The 21444-nt window shown below is 55.6% G+C and overlaps 1 protein-coding gene across 4 annotated transcripts in view; it reads right to left on the bottom strand.

Moving 5' to 3' along the window:
- MLLT6 (MLLT6, PHD finger containing) overlaps nt 1–21444 on the bottom strand; it is a 41518-nt gene that overhangs the window by 6979 nt on the left and 13095 nt on the right. The window contains exons 1-7 of one of the 4 annotated variants that reach the window (XM_027698902.1): nt 21179–21267; nt 19454–19561; nt 11786–11884; nt 6582–6765; nt 5158–5766; nt 3689–3873; nt 3007–3124 (exon numbers count right to left, since the gene is read on the bottom strand). In XM_027698902.1, coding sequence (XP_027554703.1) covers nt 3007–3124; nt 3689–3873; nt 5158–5766; nt 6582–6765; nt 11786–11884; nt 19454–19561; nt 21179–21265 — 1390 coding nt within the window. In that variant the 5' untranslated portion in view covers nt 21266–21267. Of the gene's footprint in view, nt 1–3006; nt 3125–3688; nt 3874–5157; nt 5767–6581; nt 6766–11785; nt 11885–19453; nt 19562–21178; nt 21268–21444 lie in introns of those variants that run through there. The other 3 variants (XM_027698903.1, XM_027698900.1, XM_027698901.1) reach the window with 3 other exon arrangements.

Here is a 21444-nt window from a genome sequence, read left to right as displayed (position 1 = left end):
CCCTCTGTCCCAGGAAGCTGGGGATGGAGCTGCCGTGCCCACGTGCAGGATCTCTCCCATCCAAGGAATAATCCAGGAGTGAAGTTGGATTTATCTGCCATTTGCTTCCCATCCCCAGGGCCCGCCAGCCCATAAACACACGCTCCCCTCGCTCTGGGACGTGTCAGATGTTGTGACTACAGCCCACACCAGCTGGCTCGGGGCCCCTCCTCTTCTTCACACAACACGAGAGGCAGTTCCTCATGTGCGAGAATCCCGGAAATCTCCTGCAGGGAACGCTGTGATTTCCAGTGGGATGCCCCGAGCGGGGGATTTTCTGCGGCTGGGAACAAGCAAACGCAGCTGTTGTTCAGCAGCTCTCACAGACAGGTAGGAGTGGGATCCTCTCTCCTTCATTCCCATGGGAATGTCCCTCTGGACACTGATCACAGCTGGGCCATCCTTCTGGGCAGGAGCTGTGGCTTTCTGGAGGTGACCAGTGGTTGCCACTCGACAGTGGTCTCCCAGTACAAGACCTGAGAGCATTTTAAGACCTGAGAGCACCTTCCAGGGCCTAAAGGGGCTCCAAGAGAGCTGGAGAGGGACTTTGGACCCAAGCCTGGAGTGACAGGACAAGGGGCAACGGCCTTAAGCTGAAGGAGGGGGGATTTAAATAGGATATTGGGAGGAAATTCTTTAATATAAGGGTGGGGAGGTCCTGGCACAGCTGTGGCTGCCCCTGGATCCCTGGAAGTGTCCAAGGCCAGGTTGGAGCAACCTGGGCTAGTGGAAGGTCTCCCTGCCCATGGCAGGGGGTGGCACTGGATGACCTTTAAGGTCCCTTCCAACCCAAACCACTCCGTGATTCCATACAAACATCCCTGAAACCATTTTAACTTGCAACCAAATAAAAATTCAGGGAAGCTTTGACTTTCTGCTCGTCCCTGTAACGTCGTTTGCTGCAGCCCAGGGGAAGCTGCACACACATGATTCTGGTTTCTGAAGCAGCACCAGGCTCCATATCCAATTATCTCCTGGCCAACACCACCCTGATGTGTCCAGAACAGGAGATGACTGAGTTATCACCCAGAGACAGCCCTTCCCGAGGCAGCCAGCATGGAAAAGAGGCTTGAAGACAACCAGAAGAGATAAAAACGTTTGGTCTGTCATCATAACACTGCAGGATCCAGGACAAACCGTGGGAGGAAGGACTAGACAGCAGCTCAGATAAGAATCAGACTTTCTGTACTGCCAAAGGCACCGTGGTTTGAACCTGCAGCAGTGAAAACAACTCCCCTGTTCCCCCAGTTCCCTCCAGCACATGGAAATGGGGAAAAGCTGAACTATTGCTGCAGTGAAAGCTCTGCCTCCACGGGGTCTGTCTGCACAGACACTCTCAGGAGCAGGAATCTGAATTAAAGACAAGGTGGGATTACTCAGAACTTCACAACCATCCTGTTAAACGATTTGGGATTAGAGGAATCACCACACTTTTAAGTGAAAAGGGCCCCACACAGGAGGTTTCATGCATGTTAATTAATCCCCCTGGAGGAAAAAAAAAACAAGTGAATTTGGTTTAACGCCCTCTGGGCCACTAATTCCAGCAGGAGATAGTGATGGACAGACCTTAAACGTGACAAAACCCAGGAGCTGTTCTTTAAGGCTGCCTGGAATTGGGGGAAAAAACCCAAAAATATCCTGAAGCTTCTGAGATCCTTGTCAAACAAACAAGCACAAAAAAAGCAATCTTGGAAAAGGAAATTAAGGATCAAGGTTGGGGTTTTTTTGAGCACTTTGTATGTTGGATTTTGCCTCCATGATTCACTCATCAGTAGCCCCGGGGCTGGAACAGGACCCGGATTCCAGGATTATTCCTGACAGGTGATTCCTTCCCTCTCCTGTCCAAAATAACAGCACGGGGGGAGCAGCAGTGGGTTGAGGGAAAGGTAATTCCCTTCACCCCATTCTTCCCATCCCTTAATTCCAGGTGGCTGAATCACTCCTGACTCGATTCCCACGGGCTGAGCTGTGCTGTCACCTCCCAGCTCAGGGACAGACAGACAGACAGACAGACAAAATACCACCAGGGACACACAGAGGGACCTTCCAGGGGCTTGCACAGGTCAGGAGGAAAAAAACACACGTGTCCATTCATGCTTCACATGCCCCTTTGTTAAGGCGAATGAGGGAACAGTGGTGTGGGATTATCTGGAGCACTCTGAGCCACCCCTAATGAGGGCTGTGTTTTCAAGGGCTTGTCACTCAGCGTGACACCAGACAGGGCTTTTTACCTCCCAGGATTCAGCATCCAGCACAGCTGAGCTCCCACATTTCTGGGTTAGGGGAGCAGGAGATGGTTGCACCAGTAACTAAACAGCTGAAAATCAGGAGGGTGCTTTTGTTTAAGCGAAAAAATCAGCCCTGATCTGTCTGGGGGGAAGAAGAAAAGTAGGGAAATCTTATGATGCTTCAAGTTTTCCTGCTTGTTAACCAGGCAGTTCTCCAAGGAAAATGGATTTGCCTCGGTGGGAAAAAGAAAAATAAATGAGCAGTTGTAAGTGATTCAGGGCTGGCACGTTGGTGTTTGGGAGTGGAAAACCAGTGGGTTTTGTGGCATTCAGGAGAAAGCCAAAGGGGAAGGGAAGAAAGGAACTCAGAACAGGAGAGGAAGATGAAAATTCAGAGCGTGAGGTGTCTCCCACCCAGAGAGAGAGAGAGAGAAACCCAAGGAAACAAAGCCCAAGGAAAAGTTTTCGAGGTATTTTGAGCAATGGGCTTTCACTGTGTGAAAAAAAGACAACAAATTCTCCAGGGAAGGACTTGAGACATCCTTGCACTTTTCCAGGGAGACACAAACTAGGCAGGGACACACCAGATGTGCTTTGGGGGAACACAAACCCCTCTCCCAGCCCCTGGCTCTCACACAGAGGGTGGGAGAAGGCAGCTGGAGATGACCAGAGTTGTCTCCACTCTTCCAGGGAGCCCCCCCTGGGAATTCCAGGCTCACATACCTTGGGATTCACGTACCTGCCCGGCTGCTTTCCGACTGGTTCAGGAGGGGGTTGATCGACAGCCCAGAGGTGAGGGGGCTCCCAAAGATGTGTGAGGAAGGGAGGCTGAATGTTGAACCTGCCAGGGAGAACACCTGCAGGGACAACAAGGAGGCAGAGGGGGAGACACGGCTCAGAGAAGTGACTTCTCAAAAGCACAGGAGGAAAATAACTTCATTATTCCGTCTCTTCCCGGCTCCAACCCTGAGAGGGTGTTAAAAATATCTCCCTGGAAGTCTTCCTAGGCAGCTGAAATCTTCAGACTCCTGGCTCTGAGGCAGAGCTGGGAAGGAGCCGTGTTAACACGGCGAAACCAGCCCTGTAAAACACCTCTCAGAGGGCTCCTGACAAGGATGAGGCTCCGTGTCCTGGCACAGCCCACCCAGCCGGGACCTGCCAGCCCTCCCTCGGGGTGCCTGTGCTGCAGGGAAGGCAGGACTGGCACTGGTGGCAGGACCCAGCTACCAGAGCAGGGGGAAGTTTAGGCTCCAATTCCTCCCAAACCCACACAGGTTGGTGTGAGCTGTGACACGAAACCACCCCCGCACCTCCAAAGTGCAGGAAGAGCAGCTCTTCCCACGTGGGAAAGCGGCTCCTCCGTGCCCACAGGTGGCCCTGGCTCTGCCCAACCCTCTCCCAGAGGTCCTGGTCGTTCTTACCTGCGTGGTGGACACGGAGGAGGAGGAGGAGGCCGGGATGGTGCTGGCGAAGGGGGAGCGGTTGAGCTGCGGGAGGGACGAGGTGCCCTGGTGTGCCAGGAGGCTGGAGGACAGGGGGGTGCTGCACACAGCCCTGAGCACCCCACCCCCGTGGGAAATGGGGTCCTTGTTACTGGTGTAGATCCCTGCAAGGGAGGGGGGAGACGGGTTAGAGAGATGGGATTCCCTCCTCTCCCCCTCCCAGGGCCTGGAAGCAGCCGGTTTTCAGCAGGGCTGGAGCTCAGTGGCACTTCCAGCCAGGGTGGTCTCAGCCCACAACCCCTCTATCCAGAGGTATCTCCCGAGTTTTCCAGCCTTGCCCCTTCCCCCGGTGCATCCAGATGCAAATCCAGCAGGGAAATCACGGCATCGGGAGACTCACCCGAGGCACAAATCAGCGGCAGAAGAGGGGAGTGGACTCAAAGAGTTCACACACCTGCCCCCTCCCGCGGTGCCCAGGGACCACCGGGACAAAAACGGGGAAGAAGGAGAGAGGAGAGAGCTGCTGCCGAGGGAGGGGACCCGTCTGCCTTCCCTCGGCTCAGGAATGCGGTGCCCAAAGCAGGGGGAGCCCTGCCAAGAGCTCTGCACAGAGAGAAGAATGGGAGAACAGAGCAGAACAGGGCGACGAGCAAGAACAGGGGGAACACGGAGGCCTGGCAGCCTCCTCCTCTTTGAAACATCCCTTTGTTCGTTCCAGGGAGAGGCAAAAAAAAAAGAAAAAAAATTGGCCCAAGGTCCTGGCTGTGGAAGCTGCCTGGATTCCTGCAGCTCCTTCCCTCCAGACAAACGGGCCCGGGCTCCTGGAACACAACAAAACTACCTCCCCCCCTGCAATCTGACCTAAATTGGAGCATCTGCAAACAACCCACAATAGACCGATGACAAGTTCTGCTGCCAGAACAGTGTCAAACCTCAGCCCCTCCTCTGCTGCCGCCTTAACCCCTTCCTGCCCCGTGTCCTGCCTGTCCTCACCCTGGCCAGGCCCGGGGAAGGCAGCTCAGACCAGGAATAGCTGTAAGAATGTGGATGTGGTAAGAGCAGGACGAGAGGTTTTGCTTTTAAAAGAGGGGTTAAACTTGAACCACTGAGGAGAGTCTCTAATTTGGGGTCAGACTGTGGTTGTTCTGGTTTGGCCTGTGAATATCCCTCTTTATCCAGCTGGAAATTCAGCTCTGCCTGGCTGAGGTTTTGCAGCCCTGGAGCAAAAAGGGGTTGGAATGTCCCCCCCCAAGCTCAGACCTGCACCCCAGCCCCAGCAAAGCTGAGATTCCAGGATGAAGGGCCAGGATGGAACAGGGGGGGATCCCAGAGGTGGGATGGAATTCAGGGGACCGGACTCTGCAGGCAGGTCCAGACAGCAGCTAAACATGACGAGAAAAGGCTGGGAAAAGCAGCTGTGCACACCTGGAGCCCCAGGGGGAACATACCTGAGCCCAGCAGCGGGGACTCCATGCTGAGGCTGGGCAGGTTCCCGGGGTGGCTGAAGGAGCGGGAGGAGTTGCCGACGCTGGAGCTCACGAGGGAGCCCCCGGAGAAGGGGGACGAGGACGTGGAGGTGGACCCAGCCAGCTGGGCCCCCAAAATCTCTTTGCTTTTCCCCCCCTTGGGCCTGCCGGGCCCGTGCTTGTTCTTCTTGCTGCCCTTGTGCTTCTTTTCCTTCAGCACCTCTCCCTCCTCCAGGCTGAGCGACGGCATCCGCTTGTGGCTGCCGCTGCCGCCGCTGCTGCTGCTGCTCCCACCCGTCCCACTGGTCCCCACCGAGGGGCCACTGGTGGGATTTGAGGCTTTGTAGTCCACGGGGGAGGCATCCCGGGCTCTCTGCTGGCTCACAGCCGAGGTGGAGAAGCGCATGATGGACCCGAAGCCGGAGAAAATCACCTTCTGCTCGAAGACGTCGCCCTTCTGGCCCTCGTAGAGCGGGGAGCAGTGGGAGGAGGACGAGGAAGACACAGGTTTCCGGTACTTCTCGTCGTCCTGCTCGAGCTTGGGGAAGGTCACAAAGTCCTGGGAGCACTGCAGGCTGCTGCAGGAGGTACCTGGGGGGGGCACAGAACCCACGAGGCGACAGGAGCACACACGGGCACAGCACAGGTCCTTCCTCCCACTAAAGTGCCCGAGCTGAGCCATCCCTGTGATCCTCACCCAGCCCTTGGATGCTCCCTGGGAAGCACCAGCAGCAGGTTCATCCCCACCTGTGCTGTGTCTGCTCCCCCCCCCCTCCCCATCCCTGCATCCCCCCCTCCCATCCCTGCATCCCACAGGAGCATCCCAGGGGATGGAATGTGACAATGGCTCGAGAAGAACCCGAGCGAGGTCAGGGCAGATGGGAGCCCTGCAGGGCTCTGCCTCAGGGCTCAGGGGAGCCTGGCTGTCAGGTGTGGGCTCAGGGCTCTCCTCTCGTGCTCCTTAACCACCTACAGAGCAGAGGGCAGGTGCTGCCCAGATTGTCTGAGCACAGAATCCCCTCCCTCCTCCCTCCACTCCCACATCTGGAGCTGGTTTTCCTCGTGAGCCCGTGCAGGAGGGGAGCTGGAGCACTCCTCTGCCTCCCTTCTTCCCTCTGTGCACGGAGCTGGGAGCAACCAGACTTTCCCCTTTCCCTTCAAGGGGTTACAGAGGTCGCCACTGGCAGAGGCTGAACAGGTGAACAGGTCTCTTTGTACACAAAATGTCACCACCATTCTCCCCTTTCTTCTCCTTCATCCCCATCCTCTTTCTTAACATCACCACCATTCTCCCTTTCCTTCTCCTTCATCCCCATCCTCTTTCTTAACATCACCACCATTCTCCCTTTCCCTCTCCTTCATCCCCACCCTCTCTCTTCTCCTCTCCCTCCTCCTTTCCCCCTCACCTGCAGGCTGGAAGGTCCCGCTGGATGAGGCCGAGCTGAAGCCAACGGAGCTTTTCCCGCTTCCCGTCTTCTTCCCCTTGTGGCTGCTGCTGCTGCTGCCATGGCTCGAGGACTTCCTGCCTTTCACCTCCGACCTGCCGACCTCTGAGGTCTCCTTGCTCCCCTCATGGTGACTGGTGGACCCCTGGGCAAGGCACAGACACGGGGGGGACTCACTCGAGCCAGATGTGGCCCCGGCGGGGGCTCGTTTTCCCAATTTCCCCCCAGAGCAGTGATTGCCCCCTCTGCCCACACAGGGCTGGCCAGGTCAGGTTACTCAGGAGGGAAAGGCAACATTTCCCTCTCTTGCTGCCTGGTGGCACCAGGCTTTATACTCCCCAGGGATTACCCTCATCCCATGGAAGTGCAGGAAATTAAAGAGGGCACTGCAATCAGGGCACAGAGAGCGGAGACTTCCCGCGCCGATCAGCCCAAGTAAACTCAGAATTTGGCCAGGATTCAAACACATATTTCAGCTTCCTCTCTCAGGTGTGCTGCTCTCAGCACAGTCATTCCACCTGGGGGAACCTGCTCATCCCTGTGCTGTCGCAGGAGTTTCCCAGAGCCAGCCCAGGCCTTCCCAAACCTCCGGCAGTAAATATTCCCCCGGTGACGCCGTCAGAGCAGCGTCTGACCCCGCAGCAACAGATGCTCCCCAAACCCCAGATAAGCCTGCAGGAGACAGGGAAGCAAAGGGGGATGAAGGGGCTGGCCAGATGCTGGGAAATCCAGGAGCTTGGGATGAGAGAGAGAGAGAGAAGTGTGGGAGTTCAGCAGGGGGAGAGGGGGACGGACGGAAAACCGGATTCCCTGGGGTGTGAAACCTTCCCCTTCAAAATCAGTTCCAAGCCAAGCCTAAGTGTTCAAAGATCACTTCTTTTAGGTGTCACTGCAACCAATCAGTATTATAAATATGGCTCTACTGTGATGGCTACAGCCCAAAACACCTGGGAATTAGTGAAAACACCTTCCCATTCCTCACGAGGAAGGCAACGGAGAAGCACAAATCCCTTCCTGCCACCCCTGGCTCCAGCTGACCTCTTCCCCGGGGAGAGCTGGAGGAAAAAAGGGGCTTGTAATGCAGACTCATGAGTGCCCAGATAAAAATCTATCCCCTCAGTTCCTCCCACATGGTTTAATCACTCTGCACAATGCAACAGCTGGCAGGATAACACACACCAGATGTGCCGGGAATATGAAAGACAGGAGGAAGGGAGTGGTGGAAATTGGGGGAATTGGGGGGGGGAGGAGGAGAGGAGGAGGAGGGGGGAATCTGTATTTTCTCATCACAGACTCCTGGATGTAGGAGATTAAACCTCCTTGATTTATGAGCTCAGAGGGAGCATGAAAATCTTTCCGCCTTTCCACATGTGCCTGGGGAAGGGAAAGGGGAGCGGGGCCTGGGGGCTGTGGGAAGGCTCGTGGAGTCATGGGAATGGGATGGTTCTCCTTCCCTAAATTCACTGGTTTGGAGCTCAACACAAGGTGCAGGAGGAGAAACCACACGAGGAGACTTGTTCCAAATCCGGAGGGTAAGGAAGGGAGCACAGGGAGGGCAAGGGAGGGATGAATGCAAAGGGGAAAGGGAGAAAGCTGAGCTGGGAAATAAATCTTAATTGTAAAATTAAGGGAAAGAAAGAAGAGGGTAAAGAGGGGCTGAGCTGAAGGTGGGGTGTGGACACACTCACGTTTGGGGCTGACCTGACCTCAAAGACCTCCCTGAGAGATCCCAGACACTTTGGGGCAGGATTTTCCCACCTCCTGCCAAACTGCATCCCAGATATTGTTTGCCAAAGCAGGTCACAGCAGATGGGTCTGCAGGGTCCCACCACAAACCCTCCTCCCCACAAAGGGCCCTTCCCAGCAGCCACTGCAGAGCCTGAATTTGGGGAAGAGCCCAACCCAAGTGCAACCACACCAAACCCTTCCCCTCCCTGCGCCTCGAGTGCTGTCCCTGAGAGCTCCGTGGAGCTGCAGAACCTTCCAGAAGACACACGTGGGCTGCCAAGCACAACACAGCCTGGGCTGCAGGGGAGGGGGCTGCTGCCATCACCCCAGTATTAATTACAGTAATTAGGGCTGCAGTCTTGCCCCCCAACAAAGGGGATTCTGCAGCTCAGGGCTGGGGGGGGGGGACCTGCATCCCTTGTGCACAAACAGAGCCTTCAATCCCTGGATCAGCTTTTCTCCAGGGCTGGGAATCTGTGATCTGTGTGTGTGCAGAACCACCAGCTTTCCATGTGCTGCACAGGGGTGTGGGGGCAGGAAAAAATGTGGGGAACCACCGAGGAAGTGAGAGGAGGAGGCAGGAGCCAGGTTTAGAAAGGTCTGCTTAAAGCAACCACGTGAAAAATGTCACCCCAAAAACCTGGTGGGTGACAGATTGATGGGGAAACTCCTGCCTGAGACTGGGAGAGGTGGGATGGGGGCACCTGGAGGGCCCAGAAGAGGTGGGTACACACCTCCTGCCCCATCCCTGCTGTCCTCCAGGGGCTGTCCCCATCCCTGCTGTCCCCACCCCTGCTGTCCCCATCCCTGCTGTCCTCCAGGGGCTGTCCCCACCCCTGCTGTCCCCCGGAGTTGTCCCCATTCCTGCTGTCCCCTGGAGTTGTCCCCATCCCTCCTGTCCCCACCCCTGCTGTCCCCCGGTGTTGTCCCCACCCCTGCTGTCCCCATCCCTGCTGTCCCCTGGAGTTGTCCCCACCCCTGCTGTCCCCATCCCTGCTGGGCTGTCCCTGCTCCCTTGGCCCTCCCCCCTGTGCCACCGAGCAGCTCCCGAGCTCCTCCCCGGGTAATTTATTTCTGGGGAAGCAGAGCATCCCTGTGCCTCTGGATTGGCAGGAGGAGCTCCTCGGGGAGGCACTGATGGAACACAGAAGGGCTGGGGGAGGCTGGGGACGTGTGGGAAACACGGAGAGGCTTTGCCCTGGATTAAAGTGCTGGCGAGGGGAAGGAGGGAGGGGTGTGGGTGAGGAACTGCAGCAGCCCCTCAGCTGGGAGGATCAGCCTTTCCAGGCTGGATCACGGGGTCAGGAATTCCTGTCACCACCTGCACCATCTCTGTGTCTTCCACAACACCACAGAATCATGGAATGGGTTGGGATGGAAGGGACATTAAAGCCCACCCAGTTCCACCCCCTGGGCAGGGACACCTTCCACCATCCCAGGTTGCTCCAAGCCCCGTCCTTGGACACTTCCAGGGATCCAGGGGCAGCCACAGCTTCTCTGGGCAACCTGTGCCAGGGTCTCCCCACCCTCCCAGGCAGGAATTTCATCCCAATATCCCACCTAACCCTGCCCTCTGGGAGTCTGGACGAGCCACCTCGCTGTGCCTCGAGGTTTCCTGTTCTCCTGTGCAACGTTGCACTGGTGGAACAATCCAGAAAGCCTCACACAACCCCCCCCCCCCTCCCTCCAAGGGGGCTGTTCAGGGTGGTAACAGGCTCTTAAATTTAGGATCAAATGTGATCTGGAGTGAGCACCTTTGGCAACAGAGCCTCAGCAAAACTTTGGGATGTAGGCACAAAAAAAAATGCACAAAAAAGCAAAATACACTCAACATTCTGGAGGTTAATAATAAATCCCTGGGGAAACACTAAACCCCTGTCAGCTCCAGCACAGCCACAGCAATCAGGATCTCCCCAATTTGGGCTTGCAGGGAGTTGAAAGCTGCCTGTAAAAGTGAATTACACCCTTCCCTCCGTGTTTATAAAGGGCTGGCAGGACTTTGGAGGAGACAGTGGGTGATTGTCTGACAACTGCTCTCCCTGGCCAAGAGAGGCAGGTTTTGGGTTTCAGCTCAGCTTGAAAATAATCTTCCCAGGCCATCAGGTCCTGTCAGCTCCGTTAACCGGGTGAATCCACTGCTCCCAACAGCCAGAGCTGAGCTGCCCTCACACCCCCCCGGGGGAATCAGGGGCTCTTTGGAGCAGGGAAAGCAGGAACAGAGCTCAGAGGTTGTTCTGCTGCAACTTTCTGCTGCTCCCAGCCTTGCCAGGGCAGCTCTGACCTACATCCCCTCCTTGGCCTCACACAAATCCTCTCCAGCCCTGACCCCAAGCCCTTGTGCTTTCACCTCCCAGCCTGTCCCTGCAGTGATTCCCACACTGCCATGTGGGAATTCTCCTTCCCACCAGCCAGTCCTGCCATGGAAAGGACACCCAAGCCTTTCCAAGCAGCATTTCTGTGCACAAAGGGACGTTCCTGGGACAGGTTTATTTGTCCTCCTCATTTACACCCCAGAGCCCTGCGAAGGAGCTGCGTTAATTCCCATTCCCACTCCTGAGTTCAGCTCCAAAAGTCCAAGGACTGGAGTGACCCCACTTGTTCCCTGACCCTGAACAACTGCAGGGCCTTGCTGTGTGCAAGCTCAGCTGTGTCTGGGCTGCTCCCCAGGATTTGGGGCTGCCAGGAGTGACAGAAATCCCAGGGCTGTCCCGATTTACAGCCAGGGGAGAGCCCATGTCAGCAGCAGGGAATCCCAGGGACACCCTGACTGTGCCCCACCTGGGCATGGAGAGGACAAACTCACTCAGGTGACACCTTCCCAGCAGGGAACTGGACTCTCTCTACACCTCAGGAGCAGAACAGGCCCCCAAACTGTGCCCCTCTGCCTGAGTTTTCCCGAAATGGAGGAGCTCAGAACCCAAGCTCCCACTGCTCACATGGAAAAGCTGCCCTTGGAAGCACTTGGAAGAGCTTGTGTGCTCCTGAGGTTGTTTCTTTTTTTCCCTAATAAGGAAAAATAATAATAATAATAAACCAGGATAAATATAAAATGTAAGTCTAATAAAGGGTAAGACCCCTCCCCAGGCCCTGCCTTGCTGTCCCACCTGCCCAGGCTGTTCCCGACGCGGCAGCAGAAAAGGCCAAACCCTGGGTATTTATCTGTTCTGTGAGAGCTTCAGATCTGCACATCTGAAGCTGGCACTTCCAGCCCAATCCCTGGGGAGTTCACTCCGTGATTGTGTCGTCAGTGCTGACACAAACCAGGAGAGCTGCCCGTAAAATTCCCAAGGTGGGCGTCCGGAGCGGGAACGTGACGGGTCAGGGACCAGCACCAGTGGACAAAAACCCTTCCTGAGCTCCCCTGCCCTGCCCCTGCCACTGCCAGGGTGGTTCTCCCCACCCTCCCTCCCCAAACAGCCCCGTGCCAGGGGTGGTACCTTGTCGGTGGTGACGGGCACCGGGGCCGGGGGGAGGCTGCTGGGAGACTCCGGCCGCTTTTTGTGCTTCTGTTTAGGTCTCTCTTTGTCCTTCCGACTCTGGAAAAGAAATCAGAGAGCGCTGGAAGGGTGACTTTCCCCTCTGCTGAGAGCAACAGTTGTAAGGGAAAAGAAAGGAGGGTGTGTAGGGCTGGATTTACAACCATACATTCGTATCCCTCTTTCCTTCTCCACCCATCCACACGAGCCCAGGATCCCTTCCCCCCACGTCCCAGCTTCTGGCTGGAAGCATCCCACTATCTCTGCCCCAGCTGCAGCCAACATCTGGAGAGCAGAATATCAACAGAAGCCCCAAATCACTTCATGGTAAGATGATAGGGAAGGACTTAACAAGCTCTGGCTGATTTCTGGAAACCTGAGCTTTCCTCTTGCCGTTTCCCCAAAGGGACCCTGTGCCCCTTTGCCCTCCCTCTCTGCCTCTTTCCAAGGGTTTCCCAGATCCACCCCCGGCCAGAAAACGGGAGGACCTCGATGCCAGCACGTGCTGCACGTGCACAGGTAGGGAGAGCAGGTGGTGGAGAGCTCAGACCCCACCCCAGAGATCCCCCACACGCCCCCTCCCTCCCAACAGCTGCTCCGGGTCTGACACGACACAGATTGATGGGTTTGGTTTGTTCATCCTTGTTTTATCCTCTGCCTGAAACACCAGAAATGTGGGATTCTTCAAACTGCAAACCAGGGAAAAGCCCTGGCTGGAGAAACAGAGCCCCTGGTTTTATGTCCATCCCCCTGGGGAGTGGTGGACAGGGTGGATGGGCAGGATTTGCTCCATCACACATTCCTGCTTCTTCCCTGACTTCCTCATCTTCACACTCCACACTGAGCTGACACAGGAGCTTTTCCACACCAATACCAGCTAAAAAAATGTGACTTTCTTCACTGGAGCTGCAGGAACTCCTGGGCCCAGTCCCAAACTTCCCAGTGTGGTCACTGGTGTGGGGACCAGGAGAGCTGCTGGTGGATGAACACCTGCAGGAGATGCAGGGCTTGGAAAAATCCATCCTCCCTTCTCCCAGACTTTTTCTGGGAGGGGAAAAAAAAGCCTATTTTTGCACACACTACCCTGGCATGGGTGGTTTATTCTAGAGGCTGAGGTCCCCTGTCTGGGCTAAAGGTGTGTTCAGAGTAGTCACATCAGAATTCCCTGACTCTCCAAGAAGATTCCTGATTGCTCCCTCATGCAGGAAAAGCCCTGAGGCTGCAGCTGCCAGCACACTCCAAAGCTGGGATGCTGTCAGGGAAAAGAGGCAATTCCAGCAAACATCTGAGCTGCACTGTGTGTTTTGGGGGAGGAGAGGAGAGAGGGGAATAATTAGCTGAGGAATCAATAGAATAAACTGGGGAAAAAAAAGGGGGCAGGAGGAGGGACAGGGCAGGAGGAAAATGCTGGAGAAGGCAGGTGGGAAGTGAAGCAAAAGAGCTCCAGAAATCAGCACCTCCCAGGGTGGGTCTGGCTGAATTTCTGAGCAGGAGGGAGGCCCATGGTCTTGCCACGATGCCATGGAAGATTTCACTGGGATGAACTGGTGAAAAAAGGGGGCAAACCCAGCCTAGAACTTCACAGCCCGACCAGCACGGCCAATATCCATCATTTTACCACAAAACTCCTGGCATTTGGAATATCTGTTAAAACTTCTGTTCCTAGAGCTACAATATTTCGTAAGAATCCCTATTTTCTCCCTCCTTTTTTTTTAAAACACATTTCCAGCCTTGGCAGTGAACGAGGAAAGCTTGAAAATGTGATTTCTGCCAACTAAATTCGCTGAAAGACAAATTCAAATTAAATCTTTACTAAAACTCATAATGTTTTAAATACTTGGGGGCTTCTTGTGCTATAAATTCCAAGTCTCCTGGGATTTCTGGGACAGGAAGATGGGAAAACTGTGGCCCAGCTCATTAAGCAGCTCCTCACAGACCACGTGCACACCAGTGTAGTAACAGCTTTTAATATCTCCATCTCGTTTTACAAATGGGGAAAACAGGGCGTGCAGGATGAGAGGATTTCACGGAAAGCCATCCAGAAATTCAGAGGGAAAGTCAGGGATCACGTGGACACAAATTCACCTCCTTGCAGGTGCTGCCAGTGCCACTCAGGGCAGCCAGGAATGGAAACCAGGAGCCAGACACCTCATTATGGCACCTTTTGCCAAGCAACTTGCACAAACCTTAAACTTTCTGAACGCCACAGAGCTTAAACCCTCATTTTCAGCCCCCAAATGGGTTTCCATGAGGAACAGGAGGGAGCAGGAGGCACTGAGTGATTTAATGCCACATGTCGTGGGCAGGATGAGCCAAGGCAGAGCCAAACCACTCTGGGGGATGAGAGTGAACCCACACACGTGTGGGGAAATCAGGAATGTCCTGACTGTCACGACAGTGATGCATAAACCCCTTTTCCCCCCCCAGTTTCACCACCAAACTCACACCCTCCAGCTTCAAAATCCTGGCCTGGAAAAGCTCCCTTTGCTGTCAGCACAGAGCTGGCTCCACGTGGGGGTGGGCACATCTGTCCACGTCCAGCAGGAACCCTGCCTGCACAACAGGGAATTCCAGATTTCTGGAATGCCTCAGCTCCCAGATTTCTGGGACGCCTCGGCTCCCGTTCAGACCCTTCGATAAACGATCAGGTTTTCCAAAAAATAAAGAAAAGAAAGATCTAAAGGCTGGGGATTGAGCCCTTTTTAAAGATCTGGCCTTGACTGCACGTGCTGAGCAACTGCACTCCAACTGTTTGGAAAAATCTGTCCCCCAGAGCCCCAAGCTCTGCTCTGATCCAAGGGCTGCTCCAAACCAGAAGCACCAGGCACAACTTGCTCCTCCACGGGCTTCCCAAGCACCTCTCCCCTTCCACACCACCTCCTCTCCAGGTTTTCCTTGTCATTTCTGCTCAGAACCCACAGGACTGGGCACCCAGGAGCTCTCTGGGCTCGAGCTTTGCCCACCCTGGGTGCCCACTGCCTTTGCACGCTCGTGTCCCTCCCCTCCAGCTCATCTCTGACACCTTTGGGTGCTCAAAAGGCAGCAGGATGCTGTGAATTCTTCAGTATTCCTGGAGAAATGCAGAGTCCTGTGTTTAAACAGGCAGGACAACCAATTCTGTCACCCCAGGGGTGGGGTTGGGCTGGTGGGAAGGTGACAGTGCCCGCCACGGCCACGGCACTGAGAACTGGGCTGCTCATCCCTCCTGGACACCTGACAGACCCTCACCCAACCCCCAGAGGCTTTCAAACCTGTGGGTTCTCCCTCCAGGAAGCAGAAAGCTCCAAATGCTTCCTTCTGGAGCCGCGGAGAGGGAAGAGGAGGAAGCAGCACTTTGGTGCCACATCCCCTCCCCACCTCGTCTCCCTGGCACAGAGGTGCCAGGAAAACTTCCAGGAAACTTTATGGGCAATATAAACCACAGGCCTGCCTGAAGCAGGAATCAGGGGAGGAAGAGGAGGAGGAGGAGGAGGAAGGAGAGAAGAGGAAACCTCTCACCACCCCCATCCCATTTTTACCAGCCCCATCCCATCCCTACCTTGCCCGGCGTTCCCCGCGGAAGAGCTGCGGGCTGCAGGGAACGGGAACCTGCCCCCAGCACCAAACCTCATGGAAAACAACCTCTCCCCACGCAGGATGGAGCAGCCGGGGCTTGGCATGTGGGCACGGAGCGGGGCAGCCCCGTGGCGGGGGCAGCGCGGCCGCATCGGGGGCGTGACGGCGGCACAACCCCCCCTTCGGAGCTCCCCGGAGCAGGAGGAACCGAACGGGAGCTCCCGCTGCCAAAAAAGGGGCCGGGAGCGGCTCCTCCACCTCCGGCTCCCCTTCCCCGAGCCCCCCTCTCTCTCTCCTCTCATCCGCTGGACACCAGCAATTGGATCGTTAAAAGGAGATTGGGCAGAGGGAAGGAGAGAGGGAAGAGCTGGGAAGAGCCAAGTGGGCTCTGCTGCCTCCCTCCCTCTTTCCCAGGCTCTCTGAACTCCCGCACCCGCAGGAGGAGGAGGAGGAGGAGGAGGAGGCCAGGCTCCGGGCTGCAGCCACGGCAACAGCAGTGAGGAGGAAGGCAGCACAGGCAGCAGGGGACGGAGGGACACGAGGGATCTCCCTGCGACCTCACTGTATCCGGGGCCGTGCCAAGGGCTTTGTGGCTTTGCCTTAAAACACCCTCCAAGTGTGTGAGAGTTTTCCAGCAGGACACACAGCCAGCCCTCTCCAGGCTTTGTGTGCTCCCAACAAACCCCTGCAAGCAGCCACCTGGAAAAAAACCATCCCTTTGCCCTCTGTGCCTGTGTGGACACAGAATTCCAGGGCAGACCTCTGTCACCAGCCCCTCGGAGACCCACTGGGATTAGATTCCAGCACAGGTTGCCCAGAGAAGCTGTGGCTGCCCCTGGATCCTTGGAAGTGTCCAAGGACAGGTTGGACGGGGCTTGGAGCGACCTGGGTTGGTGGAAGGTGAGGAGGTGGCACTGGGTGAGCTTTAAGGCCCCTTCCAACCCAAACCATTCCATGATTCCATGACTCCACAACCGCCTCCCTCTTTCCTATGTCCCTGGACAGGGACTTTTCCTCTCCCTGCAACATTCCATTATCCCAATTACAAGCTGATTGATTTTACTTACGGATTCCAGGTGTTCCCTAAGAACAACACCGGACAAGTGTCTCCCTCCGTGGGGGACATGCCAAAAAACACAGCAGTGCCTGTGCTCCTGCCTGCTCCTGGAGGGACAAATTTCCTTTCCACGGCCTGTGGCAACTTTTTTCGAGCAGACAAAATAGGTGACAGAACATCTGTGCTCCATTCGTGCCCCGTGCGTCATCCCTGGTATTTAGCTATTGTTTCTCTTCTTTTTTTAAGTCTCTTTCTTTTTTTAAAACAAACCAACCCTGCAAAGGCTCCCACAGGGGCACAGAGCACACACACATACACACACTGCAATACCAGCCCCAAAGAAATAAAGAAAATAAGGCCTGAGGAAAACCCAAAGGCTGCAGCTTTCCCGTTTTTAAGGCCGGCACAGAAGGAAACACTTGGGAAATGCTGCAAGGGGGGGGGTGGGATATGAGGCTGACGTGCAGTCCCGTGTCACAATTGTCCCTTGTTCTGCTGAGAACAAGACTCTTCACAAGCCCTGGAATTACAGCAGGGCTTAGGAGCCCAAATCCCAAATGCTGAGCCCCTCCTCAGTCATTAACTCCGAGTTTTCCTCGGTGAAGTCTGAGCAAACGGAGCACCTGCAGCCCAGGTGAGCCTGCACCCACTGTGCTCTGCTCACCCAGGAGTGACCGGCTCCTGGCATCGCCTCCAGCTCCAGGAGGACGTGCCCAGGCAGCTGCACAGCTGGACAGGCTCAAGGAAAAGCTGCTGTGCTCCAGGAGCACTCCCAGTTCCAGGGGAACACGTGCAATTAGATCATGCACGGCCGGTCACGTACTCCCAGCCCGGGGGGGAAGGACTGGCTGGGCCCCTGCTCTGGGTGCCCTCCCTAAGGTCTGTCCCCACACTGCCACACTCCCAGACCTTCCTCCTGCACTCCAAAACCTGCTCCCAGACCTGCAAACCCCCCAGACACCCCTGGAATCCGAGAGCGCCTTCCTCACCCTGCCCACCCCCTCGGCCCCTTCCCGTGCCCGCTCCCCCTCCCTGTGCCCACTCCCCCTCCCCGAGTGGAAGGAGCTGATTTTGCACTGGGCTGAGGCCGTGCCAAGCAATCCCAGCCCCTTGGAAGGGGCCTCCACGGGATCTGCTGCCTCCAAAGCCTCCGGAGGGGGAGCGGGGAGGCAGCAGCGAGATGAGAGACGGGAGTCCCCGCACGTTTTGGGAGGAACCCAGAGCTAACAATAGTGGCAGGAGCCTCTGGGAGCCTATAAATAACCCCAGATTCCTCCTGTTTTCGCTCTCCCCCTGGCGCTGACCCGCTTTTCCAAGCGAATCTGGGAGCAGCCCCTGCTCTACCTGCCAGGCACACGTGACTGTGCAAACACAGCAACCCCGGAGCAGCCCCAGCCCTGGCCCTGGCAGTGATAATTCCAGCTGAGCCTTCCAAACCCCCATCAATCACCCTGATCCTGCCCTTTCCCCCCCCCTCCCTCCTCCTCCCTCGGCTTGCTGGATAAAAATAGCACGTTCCAGTACAGCCCAGCACCTTGTGCCAAGCGTTCCCTGACCCTGGCACAGATGTTCTTCCTCCCTCCCTCCCTCCCTCCTCCTCCTCCTCTGCTCCCAGCAGCTGAACACACAACAGGAGCAAACACTCCCCGTGTGCCCTCGTGGGCAGGATATTTCCTGGCTCTTTGGGATTGAGGTTTCCTTGTTTGCCCAAGCATCAGGCAGGGCCTGGGCAGCTCTCCCAGCTCCTCCTGGCCGGGGTGGGCAGCGTTTCAAGCTGGATGTTGTGGGATAAGCTCTGTAAATAAAAAGCAGAGCTGTCTTTCCTGCCCACAGGATTTATGGGCTCTCAGCTGGGCACTCCAGGACGGTGTCAGTCACATTAAGTGATGGTCACACTGCCTTTGGAAAGCCTGGATGCCCTCAGCCTCTGGAGTTCCATCAGGCCTAGACCACAGAACCCACCAGAGAGTCACTGAGCTGCTTTTGGATGTGGGTCACTGTCACTCCCACTCCAGATGATTTACAGGCTGTGGATGCCCAGTGCAACAGGACAAAAAACAAACCAAAGGGAGCAAACAGGCAGAATGAAAAGATTCCTGCTGGGACCTGCAGGGACGTCATCAGCTGTGTTTGTGCAAGGGAAATCTGGCTTTTGACTGGAGCAGGACATAACCAGAGGTTGTCTGGTAAAAGAGAGAGCTCTGGGGAGAGCTCATGGCACCTTCCAGCAGCTAAAGGGGCTCCGAGAGAGCTGGAGAGGAACTTTGGACAACAGGACAAGAGGGAATGGCCTTGAGCTGAAGGAAGGGAGGTTTAGATCCACGGCGTGGTGGATTTTTCACATTGCTAAATTCATACCCATCGAGGGGCAGGAAAGATTCTTTATTCTGCTGCCACCTGCCTTAGAACCTGAATCCTCATAAAAAACCCCACGTGTCCTGCCTTTTGGGGCTATTTATTGTTATAAATAACAACCACACACGAGCCCCAGGCCTCCTCATCCCTTGTGGTACAGCCCCTGTCAGAACCTGCCGGGGCTCTGCCTTACACATTCCCTGCTGCTTTTCCTTGAAATATGAGCATCTGTCACGTGAGCCAGTTGGTTAATTATGAACCTTGGTGTGCTGTTAACGTGCCCTGTAACCCTGCAGCAGTTTTGAGGAGCACACCTTAACCAGCAGAGTTAAACAACTCTCTCCCCAGTCAGACCTGGCACGCGATGTTCCTCTAAATAATTGTTTAATGGAGATAAACTTAATTTTCACAGGTAGACTCGAACCCTGTGGCTGGTTAATCTGACTAACAAAACACTCCCTAGTTTACACTAATTATTGTTCTTGCCTGCAGTTAACCTGCTGGGCACTAATCAGCATTTTTTTGTCCTTTAAAAACTCAAGACCGGGGGATCTGAGGACAACGACCTCCGCTCCTCGAGCTGCTGGGCTTCAAACCACTCTTCCCCTTGTTTCCTCCGTGGCTGTGGCTCCCTGGATCAGCAGATCCCACGTGGATCTTACCTTCTTTGGCCTGTCGTGGTGGGACACGTGCTTCTCCTGGGTGGGGGACGTGGAGCGACTCCTCCTGCCAGCGATGAAGGAGCTGCTTCCAGAGTGCCGTGAGGTCTTCTGAGGGAAGTGGGCGAGGAGAGGAGGTGGAGCAGGGGAAAAAAAAGAGAGAGGAAACAGTGTTATGGAGCCCAGGTTTCACTGTTTCAATCAGCAAAGTCCTGATTCCTGACTTGGGGATTCCACGGATACAAACAGCACAGAGATCCAACTCTCCGAATCCTCCCTTCCTGGTGGGCCAAGGACACTTGTCCAAGGAATGCTCAGCTTCCAAGAAACCATCCTGTTATCCAGGGAAGTGGTAGCAGCAGCACTGTTATTCCTGAACTCTCAGTCCTGAGCTGGAATCCCTGGGGAAGGAAGGACTGACTCCCTGTTTGCCAAGCCCAGGCACCCCCATGGGTCCTGCTGGCTGTGGGACCACCAGGAAACCCCACACAGAGCCACACTTGAGCCAGACACGGGTACCCAGGGGCAGGAGAGGTGCCCTCCAGGTGGATTTGAGGGACATCCCTCACTGGATGTGACATCTCAAACCATCACAGTGCTGGGAAGCAGGAAGGGAAGTGGGAAAGGCCAGTGGCAAAGGAGCCTCTGGGATGGAGCTGCAGGGAGAGGGATGGAGCTGCAGGGAGAGGGATGGAGCTGCAGGGAGAGGGATGGAGCTGCAGGGAGAGGGATGGAGCTGCAGGGAGAGGGATGGAGCTGCAGGGAGAGGGATGGAGGTGCAAGGAGAGGGATGGAGCTGCAGGGAGAGGGATGGAGGTGCAGGGAGAGGGATGGAGGGGCAGGGAGAGGGATGGAGGTGCAGGGAGAGGGATGGAGGTGAAGGGAGAGGGATGGAGCTGCAGGGAGAGGGATGGAGGTGCAGGGAGAGGGATGGAGGTGCAGGGAGAGGGAAGGAGCTGCAGGGAGAGAGATGGAGGTGCAGGGAGAGGGATGGAGCTGCAGGGAGAGGGATGGAGGTGCAGGGAGAGGGATGGAGCTGCAGGGAGAGGGATGGAGGTGCAAGGAGAGGGATGGAGCTGCAGGGAGAGGGATGGAGCTGCAGGGAGAGAGATGGAGCTGCAGGGAGAGGGATGGAGCTGCAGGGAGAGGATCAAGGCTCCTTTCAGCTGGAGGGGGGAGAGAAGGTGTCTGCTCATCATGCAGGACAGGAGAAAGGTTCCTCTCTTCCCTCTCAGGCTGTAATTCCCGGGAGAAATCCTTTGCCCCAAATATCCCCCAAAATCTGAGTGACTCCACATCCTTCTGGGCTGGTTCTGTCCTGAGGGGGAAGCTCTGGCTGTTCTGGGTTGCCCTGGTGCTGAGGGTGCCTGAGCTACACCCCTGATCCCCTGGAGCATCATCAAAGCCCTGGAGCATCAAACATCACCCCTGCTCTGCTTCCTCGGGACACAGAGCAGGTCAGGGAAGCCAAAACCGATGGGAAAAATTCAAATAATTCAACTCCTAGTTTGGAAAACGCCTTTAAAGATGCTACAGAAACGCAAAACTGTTAATTAATCTCAATTATGGAGTAACTCAGAGTGAATGGCTGAAAGGGGAAGCTGGCTGCAGCCTTGCTTGTGTTTTCTTGGCATGTCTCACTGCTCTGAGCACAGACCCAACCTAAGATGGAGCCAATGTGACAAAAAAAAAAATGAAATTCCATCGCAGAGAGGAAGAAAAACTCACCATTTTATTGAAGTGGTACTTGCAGTAGCCACAATATTTGACATTGTCGACTTCTAGGACTTCCTCTTCACACAGGAGCCCAGCCATCTGTGCACTGAAACACAGGCAGTCAGCAGGAGGATAAAGAGAATTGGGACAGCCAACACCACCAAAAAGGGCAAAGAATAATTCAGGATAACCAGGGCAGGGTCTGGAAATTCCCTGTTCTGCTTGGCCAGAAAAAAAAAGTTCATGTTTTAATTCATGTCAAGATCTTTGAAACTGTC

This window comes from Neopelma chrysocephalum, unplaced genomic scaffold (genome assembly GCF_003984885.1).
Source record: "Neopelma chrysocephalum unplaced genomic scaffold, ASM398488v2 Primary Assembly neopelma1_134, whole genome shotgun sequence".
In the NCBI taxonomy this organism is placed as follows: Eukaryota; Metazoa; Chordata; class Aves; order Passeriformes; family Pipridae; genus Neopelma; species Neopelma chrysocephalum.
The sequence above is the reverse complement of the archived record's forward strand: the minus strand, read 5'-3'. Positions and strand labels throughout refer to the sequence as shown.